Raw genomic sequence first — 11,336 nt, 5'->3', positions numbered from 1 at the left:
GAACTGTATTCAGGGGTCGCGGCATCAGGAAGGTTGAGAACCGCTGCTCTAGAGGGTTTGACTTGACCTGTGTTCCTTAGTGGTAGGCGGGGCCTCATGTGGCTCGCACGAGCCACAGCTGCAGACAACACTGCTTTTCAAAGAGACCAGACCACGAGTTGTTCCCTGTGGACGGAAGGACAGGCCCAGCACTGACCTCTTTCCGCAGATTTCGCAGATGTATGGTTTTTCACCAGAATGCCGACGTAAGTGAGTCTGCAAGTTACCTGCCTGCAAAAAAGGACAAGAAAAAGCATACTGATAATAAAAGGGTTTCTTAAAAAAAGGTTACATACATTCAGAGGAAAACAGACAGAGTTAACCAGGTTCCAGTCCAACTTCCACATGAAGACTGGATACACACAACTCCAAAGGAGAAACATGCAAGGAGGTCCAAGACTGGCCCAGTTCTAACTGGCGAGGGGCCCCGCCCAGCGTCTGCTGAACACTGACGCATCTCAGGTCTGTGCTCTGAGCAAAGGGCTGCCCATGAACCCGGCATGTCCGTCTTGGGCACACACTGTGCCGCCTTCTTAAAGGGGCCGACACACGGTGCGGGCTGCTGGTGGCCGCTAAGCTTGTATTTTAAACAGACCTTGATGTATTATTTCGTATATTTTTAAACTTGGACCACCTATATGCAAGCATCATTTGAAAAACAAAAGTAGCGCTTGTACATGGTTATTTCACATTCATTGTTTCTTCCTAAAAAAACATGCGTTCTTAAGGAAGGTAGGCATTTACAAACAGTCTTTCCTCGTTCTGCCTGACGGGCTTGTCATTGTGGCCTTTGTGCAGAAATGCAAACCAGGACAGTTGCAGCACTCAGTTGCAGGGTCTCTATGCTCCACATTTCTGACCCCACAGGGCTTTACAAAGAATAACATTCAAATGGAAATCGCAAAATAGACTTCCATGTGCCAATCTATAGGAAATCAATATTAAATTGCCTAGAGTGAAACCAAGACTGCAAATGCCTCAGATATTTAAGAAGCTCCTGTCTCGTTAGGACTGGGAAACAAAAGCTCTCATTGCTATAACTTACGTCAACAGCCTCAGTCTGTCATCCTCCCTACTTGAAGTTTATATAAAGTGTTCTGTTAAAAAAACCCAAAACCTGAAATGAGTGAGTATACCCAAGAGTAATAATACACAGGCATTATGCACAAAATAAGCCAAAAAGGGAGAATGAACAGTAACACTCAGCTAACAAACTTGGCTTTGTAACTTTGCAAATTATGAAATAAAATGCGAAGATCGTTCACAGCTATAGGTTTGAAAATGGGTGTAAAATCCACCCGTGAGTGGAAACGTACAGGTGTAAAAAATGCTGTCTCAATCTTATGTTATATAACAGAGAATCCTCTTCATGGCTCTCAGACTCTGGGAAGCACAGTGTGGGATACTACCTTTCACAATATAGAAATATGGCTTAGAAAAACACTCGGGTTTATTTTAGTTAACTGAAGAGAAAGAACCTGCACAATATTGGGAAATACCCAACGTTTAATAGAGTGACAATAAATAACAATACTAAAGCAACACATGCCAACAGCAATACACGTTTGGTCTCCTTAGGCCTTTCCACGCATTCGCAAATTACCCACAGTAACTGGTATTGGGATCTCCATTTTCTACATGAAAAACAGGTTCAGGCAAAAACATAGTTGGGCCATAAATTAATAATGGTGTGTGAGTCTGAGGGGAGAACCTGAGCCCACGCAAGTTTCTGTGAATAAACTCGCTCGTGTTGAGTACTCAGGATGAGAAACAGTCACTGGCACTCAGGAAACGGCTCACTGGGGTTAAGATAACACACGGCTGTGTGAAATCAGTCACTTCCAAATGTCAAAAAAGCTCATCTGTGATATAACAATTCCAACAGCACCATCTGCTCAACTGTTAAATTAGCTCCCTCGTTCCAAGTTATTTTGTAAGCTATGTAGGATTGAAATTCAGTCTCTGAATCAATTCTTAGCAATGCTGCATTTTTCCTATTTAAGTAGAGCATAACAATTACTTGTTTTCCAAGCAAATGTAATCCAGCGGTCTTCCACTCATAAGAAGCAATAGTAAAATTTTAAAAAATGTTTCTTTAGCTGTTTAGCTATTTAGCTAATAGTGGAAATGGGTAATAAAAATAATTCTATTTCCAGATAAAGGAGCACATATTAGTCTGATAAATGACATAAAAGTAGATTAAATAATGGAAAAATTCAGGCAAAAAGTCGAATAATGTATTCAGTAATTTATACCAAATAACGGAGCCCAGATTATTTGACCTTTAGTCAAGTGTTTTTATTTTTAGAAACTTGGATACGCTCTAATTATATGCTGAGTACACAGACCGTGTCTTAGAAACTGTCGATAGCTGGACCCCTGAAAACTAGTGGTAATGGTAAGAACAGCTATCCCGCCCTAAGACATTACAGTGAGGAACGCTATGCTGAGCAGTGACAACTGGCATTTCACGTTGTTGGCATCACAACGTCCTTAGGAAGCAGTACGGTTCCCATTTCACAGAAAAGTGACCAGAGACTCTGGGAGAGAAGTGATCAGCCTGGGCCCCTGCGGTGGATAAAATATTCTAATTCAGGTTTGTCTGTGGACATCAAAACCTGTGCTGCCGTGTGCTGTTTAGCTGTGATAAAGGATAGCAGCAGTAAAGAAGTTCTATTCTTTCCAAGCAAACATCATTTTAAATTAAGATGGAGTTGTCAGAATTTTGAACAGAAGCATTCTGTTGTAGAAAAGAACATCTGATTTGTTAAGTAATTTTAAAAATACTGTGAACTCCTTCTACTATGTACTTGACCATCAGTATTTAAACATGAACAAACCAAGCATATCATTCTCTATCAGAGTGCCCTTCTAATGGCAGCTGATTGCTTATATAAAAAAGTTAGGAAATCATAAAACTTGAGAGATAAAAGGGATCTCAGACCTTAAAAGTCAGTTGTAAGACTGGTTCAGTTCTGAGACTTCAGGATTTCACAAAGTAATAAAATTAAAATGGAAAAAATCTGGAGATTAACACAGAGATGTCACCTGAACAAAAATGATCATTATACTGATAAAAGGACATTTAACACCAAAAGTGTGGGAACTATCACCCCAAGAGTTGAAAATTTAGTAACCTGGGAAAAGTTCACTTAAATACTCTTATTGCTGCCTTTTCACCAGGGATGGGCTACAGCTTTGTCACCTCTGGCCTCAGGCCATGTACCGAGGCCGCGTCCTACAGAATGCTGCATGTCCCTTCCGGACAGCACCGTGGGAGGACAGCTAACCTCTCAAAACCTGACTTTCTGCACCAGCTGCTCAGTGTTCCTGTTTCTGCCTCCTCGGAGAGACGAAACCACTCGGCTCCTCTCCTGCAGAGCTAAATACACCGTTTTCCTTCCCCTGCCCTCATGTGAGAGGCATTCCAGCCCCGCCACTATCTTAGCTTTCCCCTGTGGACGCACCCAGCGGTCCAGCTTCTACTCCCCACAGGAGACCCACCACGCCAAACAGAGGCTCATTCGTGCTCTGACGTATGGCATGCCTCTCACTTCCTGAGGTCTGGGCAGATACAGTGTCCACAGTTATATTAACGCATGTATTAATCTATTCTGTGGTCACAGTCTAGGATTATAGTTTTTTAAAGTTGATGTCCCCACCCCAAACACCACACCTGTCACGTAGAAATGCCAACTCTCTCTCTTTCACATACTGTTCCCTGTACATGTTTCCATCATCGGACTTCCAACGTTTTCTTGTACTCTATCGTTTATACATGTTTCCTCCTCTGAACGCTAGGCTCCTCAAAGCCGCATTCATCTTTGTCCCCCATCACATGGCAGAGCTCCTCGGGCACCGCAGGCTTGCAACACACATACTGAATGACATTTTTTAAGAGTCCCCCTTGTTCACAAAAATGTCTTCATTTCACTATGAAATAAAACAGCAATATACATCTGAAAACCATAACTACACATAACTCTACATTTATAAAATCTGACAAGAAAAAAGATGCTAACACAGAAACAGAGGATTTCTATCGTGTCATTCAGACAGGACTGCCCTCAGGAGGGTTTGGGTGGAAAAGTGCAGGCCGAGGCCTGAAGCAGTGCTGCTAACCCTTAGCTCAGCTGCACATCAAAATCACCGCATGAAAAACGACCAACCCTTGTCCCCCCAAACCAACAGAGCCAGCATCTCTGAGGGTGGTCCGGGCATCAGTTCCAGGAGAGAAGGCTGAGGAGACTGCAAGAGGCCTGGAGGCCTGGCTTTTGCCTTACTTGGTTAGCAAGGGAGAACCACAGAGGGGTTCCAAGCAAGAAGGGGACAGGACCTAGGCTGTTATCACAATTTAAATGTACAAAGGGCTTTCCCGCCCGTTTTTTCATTGAACCCTCCTAACATTCCCCTGAGGTAGTATTATCCCGATTGTAAGAATTACTAAAATGAGGCCCAGAGAAGTTGTGATTGCTAATTACTAATGGTCATTAATCCAGGTCTTAGCTTCCTCACTGCACCAAAAGATTAAAATGGTGTGTGTGGGAGGAGTGGGGACCCAGGGGCTCCGGGAGACTTGTCTGCCAGAGCGAGAGGACTAGAGAGGGAAAGCAGTTGTAGGCCAGGTCAGGACAGGGCGTCTCCCGAGCACTAACTAGGCGCTGGCTCATTTACAAGTACTTGACCTTCTTAACCCATTTGCTCCTTTTTCACACGCTCTACTGGGTCAACAATCTTATTATCCTTGTTTTACACACAAGGAAGCTGAAGTGTCAAAGGTTAGGTGGTTTTCCCAAGGTCACAGAGTATAAGCCAGAGGCAGGATTCAAGTCCAGACAGTCTGGCTCTGCGGGCCAAGCTCTGATCCCCCAGGCTGAGCTGGTGCAAGGCAGCCCCAGCTAGACGGCGGCCATGAATGCTCACTCCAGATGGTTAGCAGCACTTACTGAACACTTAGTGGGGGCCCGGCTTCTCCTGGATGATAAATAACACCTGGCCCCCGCCCAGACTCAACACAAAGGGAGACGTAAACTCAGTGCGTTGCTGCATGCAAGGAGTAGGAAGGGTGAAAAGTAATTAAGATTGCAGGTTTGGGTGCGTGGGAAAACCAAGGGCTGGCTCCGTGGGGAACGTGACAAAGATGGCACTGCTCCTGCTGTCCCGTGCTGGGCAGGGCCTGGCCCCCAGCTCTGACCAGACTCGAGGTCACTATGCCTCAATCAAGGCCCAGCCCCAAGTCCCTCCGCAATGAGACAGCATCTGCAGGTGCTGTGGCACAGGATTCACCATGTGGTGTATAAAACAGTCGTGCGGTGACTGTTTGTGCAGGAATGCACCTGGGCCTGTCAGCAGCTTCTGTCTCGCTGACCTCTGGAATTCAGGGCCCGCCCGGGGTGGATGGACAGTTACCTTCTGTTTCAGAAGGAAAAGTAGGTTCCCACAAGCCTACATTTGAAATTTCCTCTAAAACATTAGATCTAGGTTTGTTTAGGTCTATTGCCCAGATCGACACACAGCCCACAGGATGGTAAAATAAACACCGGCTGAATGAGAGGATGAATACACGGCATCTTAATAGTCAGAGCAGGGAATGAAAGCCGGTCTGTCTGCCAGCTTCCTATCATCTACAGGCCAGGTAGAAGACGAGGAAGTGGTCTTGGATCCAGCCCAGCATAACTGGCAGCCTCCGTGTGTATGTTCAATATGGTTCATTTCATTCATGAAAGAAGAAATATGCTAGGATTGGATCCATCCTGGGGGTGGGGGTGGTGTTACTGTGAGACGTTCACATGCTTATAAAAAATGCTATTTTTTCCCCCAGTGAACTAGAAATTTGTTTTCTTGGAAATTATTTTCTCCTGATTTAGTCTGAAGTCTTTTAAGGTACAGATATCCTTAAGAGGTGTCTCTCACAACTCCAAAACCACGTCTTATTTGTAATAAAAATCAACACTGGGTTTCAGGTTTCCAATTATTAACAATAAATAACAGTATTCCCACCTGAGAGAAATGTTTCCCACAAATGTTACATTCAAAAGGTTTCTCACCTAAAACAAAACAAAATAACAGCTTGTAAAATCATTCTCATTACTTGCACAATAATTTTCTATTTAAAATGTTTACACTCTCTCCCGCGTCTCACCATTCAAAGCAGAGCATTACATTCTTCATCGTAAGCGGATGAAAATGGGGGTTTCTGCACCCTCATCGTCTCTCCCACCCTTACATGATCGGCTGAGATGATAAAAGTGAAATCTATGGTTACTTTTCTCAAAAAAACCAAACTGTTCTCCAAACATAAATCTATGCTGAAGTCAAACTTATGTATCTGCACTCAAACCCCACCTAGGTTTTGGACAGTCTTTCTGTTTGGCTGAAAATCAAATGTGAGTTTTCGTGCTAAATGGCAGGAACCTGTTCACCTGTCCTTCAGCCTTCACTTTACCTGTTTCCTAACAGAACCAGGGTCTGTCTCACACCACATGAGGTGTGAACGTGGGACAGCCCCTCCCCCTTTCAGCCTGAGTTGAACAGGCTGACTGGAAACAAGGTGTCATTATGGGAGATGTGCCCCCTGCTGGCTTCTTACCCACCTGACTTAGTAACTGAATAATTACATCTGGGTATAGACTAGACGGTAGCGAATGAAACTCTACTACAAAGAAACCACAGCAGTTCTGAATATAGTCTCTAGAAAATGATCAGGTTAAAAGTATACTTCAAGGTACCGCCTTTAATCTAACTCGAGTAAATAGACTTGGAAGACCAAGGACCTTCCATTTTCCCCATTCCCCTCAAAGAAGTGGCTTCATTAAGACTGTCTTCAAAAAATAACAATGCCTCCCTTCATATTGCTGGGGCGTGGGGCGTGCCAGCTTTCTGTGCTCCCACCCCGATACTTTCATTTTGATCTTTCCCTGAAACTGTTTAATGGCTTTCTCAAAGATGGGGTGGGTGGGGGAGCTTCTGACTATGAATAATTATAATCATATTAATTCTGTACTTTGGGACAATATTTATGTCTGAAATTATGAGGATAATAGACAATTTAAGCGAAAGCCCCATTACGAGACATGCAAGTTTGAAAAAAGAGGTCACTGGTTACCAAGACTCATAAGTGACCAGGGTTCATAACCCTACTCCAGTGGTTCTCAAACTTTTTGCCCTCAGAACCCCTTCACACTCTTAATAGACGATCCTAAAGAGCTTCTGTTAGGCCTGTATCTGTCAGCGTCACCCATATTAGGAATGATGAAAACTGAGTGACTTCTAACGCACATGACTAGATAGTTCCGTGGCCAGCAGAAAGACGGCCTCACACATCACACACATCTGCAGCCTTCAGCCGACTCCCCTGCACACTAGTGGGAGAAGAAGGCAAAGGCAGGTAACGTCCTGCGCCATGACGGAAGCAGTTCCGGCCTCGCAGACCCGAGGGTTCCCCAGATCGTAACTGGAGAACTGCTGCCCCCTTCTCAACAGAGTTTTTATGTCCCAGGGAGTGTCTCTGCCACGACAGCATGGCTACTGCATTTCAAAGATATTCTCTCAGGATAAACAAGTTTTGTTTCCTTTGAAGCTAAACAGATAAGGCTCTCAAATAAAAATTATAGTGATCATTAGGATCTAAGAAATTTAAGCAAAGAGAATGACCTAAATTAAATTTTTTCAGGACAAAACTGAGTCAATGATCCTGCCTTCATATGGAGTAATTCTTAACTACTACTATTAATAATGATAGTGCTTTATATTCAAATACATTATAATTTATAAAGGGCTTGCATAAATATTGATTAAGTTTCTCAACAATGCACTGAGGTGGTTAGGCAACGACTAGGCAAACTAGGAATCAAAGTGATAACAGGACAGCACATCAATAATCGCAACTGCACAAGCACCTTAAAAGCAGCTATTCCAGAAGCATGCTGTGGCATATTGCTTCTCATGCTTATAAGATAATTGCCATTCATTTGTAATGTGCAGTAAAGTCGTCATGCAGGAAGGGAAATAATATATAAGTATGGTATAACGTAACATATATGTGCTGTGTAGCAGGTATTAAAAAGCTTCTGGAAAAAATAAACTTTTTGGAAATGGGAGGAGGTAGGAATTAAGGTAATAAAACTTTGAAAATTCAACGCTCAGGATGGAAAAATTTTCATTTGAAAATATCAAATGGGTAAAGCTGATCCTTATTGAAAGTATACCTCCTGCCTCCCAAATCAATTTTTAAAATCCGATATTCTAATCATTTTCTAGAAAAATTTTTGAATTACTGAGACGGAATTATTTTAGTCAGAATTAACCTACAGTACGCTTTTAAAGAATAAACTTAATCTAATTCTAAAAAGATAACTAAGTGTAGCTAATCTTTTAGAATTAATCTGAAATGTTTAATGCAGCAAAATAATTTACTACATTTCTTTAGAGATGTAAAGTTTATCATATAAACCCATAATTAAAATAAAAATGAAAAGGGTGACATCTTTTGAAACTGACTCTATGAAAGCAACTATAGAACTTTAAGATTATTCTTGAAGAGGCATCCCAAAAATATAAAATAAAAGTAGCTAACGCTCTTGATTTTTTTTTTTTTGCAAATATCAATGACATGATCAAGCAATAGCAAAACTTCTTACAAAAACAGAAGCAGGCAGTGGTGTCTGATGGTCTGCATACTTTCCTTCCCTTTCGCCTGCGGGGACTGAATCAGTGTACCTGTGTGAGACCGTTTGTGAAGCTCCAAATTGCTTGGGTGTTTAAAAGGTTTCCCACACAATTCACACGCATATTGTCTCTGGGACTGGAGCGTCTGGGACTGGTCTTCCAGGGCCACAGGGTCTTCGGGCCTCTCTGCCTCACTGATGCAATTAAAATTCTCAGAATTGCTGAGTTCTTCACTTTCCTTTTCCTCAGCACTTTGGCTGCCAGCTTTCTCTATAGCATTTTCACCGACACAGTCAGCCCTCTTTGTGAAAGTGCCATCTGACTTGGGCTCAGATGTTTGCTCTGCAGATTTCTGTGACTTTAGGAAATTGAGCTTCTTAAGGTGAATGGCCTTTTTGAGTCTCATCTGTTTGGTAGGTTGTTGGCCTGGGTTGTGCGACTCAGGGTCTGGGGCTGACTCACCCAGAGGATGAGCCAGGAAGTTGGATGGCAAGTGCTCAGCGGACTCCAAGATGCACTCGGGATGGCTGATGGTGCAAGGCTGGTTTTCCACGGCAGTGAGGTCTGTGGAGGTGCTGAAGGTGAAAGGCTGCTCAGTCATTCTCTCCTGACTGGGACAAGCAGCTTGTTTATAGTACTGCTTACTGTAGAAGTTGCGGAGTTTGTAGTAGTAAGTGGGCTGTTTGAAAGGCGGTTCTGTGCAGCCGCCGTCTAATGCATCAGGGGTTTGTTTGGACGCTTCACCTGTAGGGTGAGGAAGGTTACCTGGTGGTGGAGCCTGACAGTGCGATTCATCCAAGACCTTCCCATGCTGGACATCTGCTGAACACTCTTGCAGTAAATGAGGGGAGTAGTTTTCATTCATAACACAGGTAGTGTCAGGAGCCAGGGCGCTTTGCAGGGAGAACGCACCGTTGTCACAAGGCGTGCCAGGTGGCTGTTCCACGGGGGCTGACTTTAAAAACGTGTGACACAGGTTCAGAACATTCTGAACTTGCAGGCACTGCGCTGTGTCCAGCATGACCTGTATATTGTCCTGGGTAAGGTCCAGGTGAGACGTGTACATGAAGTCCAGGATCTGCCCGATGCCGCTCACGTTTTTAATATCCAAGTGAAAGACATCATTCTTCTGGCCTGACGAATTCTGAAAGAGGCTCCTGAAAGAAGAAAAGAGATCTGTTTACAGTGTTAGCAATTCATACATGCTGATAACTTTTTCTTATAAATAATAATCAGGCTAATATTCAAAATCACTATCCTATAAAATATGCCAAGATTTTAAAATTAAATATGCTTCAATCCTTTAAAAAAATTTTGGCAAGCCATCCAATAAAGCAATTCAGATGAATTAAATTAGGATACTGAATATCCAAACTTCCAAGTAGATCTCAAAGTAGAATTGTGAAATATACTAATTGTGGGCCAGCTAAGTGGCTCAGTTGGTTAAGAGCTTGCTTAAGAGTGCGAACTCTGAGCAACAGGGTCGCCGGTTCGATTCCCAAATGGGCCAGTGAGCTGCACCCAAGCTGAGCTGCTACTGATGACTCAGCTGGTGAGAGCACGTGCTCCTAACAAGGTTGCCTGTTTGATTCCCGCATGGGATGGTGGCTACGCCAGCCCGCAACTAAAGACTGAACTCAGCACCTTGAGCTTAGCTGCTACGGGCAGCCAGATGGTGACTGGACTTGGAGCTGAGCTAGCTGTGCCCTCCACAACTAAGACTGAAGGACAACAACTTGGCTTTCCCCTTTCCCGATTCCCCTACACTGTTCCCCTTCCCCAATTAAAAAAAAAAATAGTTCATGTACCTGTGGGTGAATATTAAAAAAAAAAGAAATACACTAATTACTTTTTTCAGAATGTTATTCATATGTATTATTAATTGCATGTAGATATAGAAAACGAAAGAACACACATTTTTCAGTATTTCATGTTTGACAAATTATATATTTCAGGCCATAAAACACATACAAAGATATTTCTATACCTCAGTGCCTTAAAAAAGTCTAAAAATAAAAATAGCTACAATAAAGCAATCCTCAATATACACTCATTTTTTTATTTTAATTTTTAAATTATGGCAAAATATACATACTGATAAGCACTTAACGGTGGTTCAAATGGGAAATGCGGTGGCATTAAGTACTCACGTTCTTGTGAGCCTTCACCACCACCCATTCTCAGAACCTTTTCGTTTTCCTGACCGAAAACTCTGTCCTCATTAAACAACTCCCATCCCCTGCCCCGGGGCAGCCCCATTCTACTTTGTGTCTCTATGCATGTGGCTGCTCTGGAGACCTGAGACACACTCATTTTGTAATTAGTCATTTATCCAGCTGTCAGAGGTGGTTTTTCAGCACCCCAGCAGCCCATAAACCGGCGTCCATAACTCCCCAATGCGCTAATGAGAGAAGGCGCCCTAAAGCCCACACGCCTTATTCTGAGCACAAGTCAAATTCACAGGCGAAGGCATTTGTATTATGTAAAAACACCAAGCTGAGTTAGGTACGTCTTGCAAGCTTGTTGCAGACACTCTATCAGATGCAATCAATCACCTGCTTCCCCAAAACAGCCTTCAATTCTGTTTTCTCAAGGAAAGTACAGATTAGAAGTGGGGTGCAAACAACTCC

General features: G+C 43.1%; 1 protein-coding gene across 7 annotated transcripts in view; it reads right to left on the bottom strand.

Moving 5' to 3' along the window:
- The window catches only part of ZBTB49 (zinc finger and BTB domain containing 49), a 29,336-nt gene that overhangs the window by 5,797 nt on the left and 12,203 nt on the right, over positions 1 to 11,336 (bottom strand). For 6 of the 7 annotated variants that reach the window (XM_019661165.1, XM_019661164.1, XM_019661163.1 and 3 more), the window contains 3 exons: positions 8,758 to 9,863; positions 6,040 to 6,086; positions 197 to 270 (listed from right to left, as the gene is read on the bottom strand). In XM_019661165.1, coding sequence (XP_019516710.1) covers positions 197 to 270; positions 6,040 to 6,086; positions 8,758 to 9,863 — 1,227 coding nt within the window. Of the gene's footprint in view, positions 1 to 196; positions 271 to 6,039; positions 6,087 to 8,678; positions 9,864 to 11,336 lie in introns of all 7 variants that reach the window. The other variant, XM_019661168.1, reaches the window with a different exon arrangement.

The sequence above is a fragment of the Hipposideros armiger genome, unplaced genomic scaffold (genome assembly GCF_001890085.2).
Source record: "Hipposideros armiger isolate ML-2016 unplaced genomic scaffold, ASM189008v1 scaffold_337, whole genome shotgun sequence".
In the NCBI taxonomy this organism is placed as follows: domain Eukaryota; kingdom Metazoa; phylum Chordata; class Mammalia; order Chiroptera; family Hipposideridae; genus Hipposideros; species Hipposideros armiger.
Note: the sequence above shows the minus strand (reverse complement) of the source record. Positions and strands in the feature narration are given on the sequence as shown.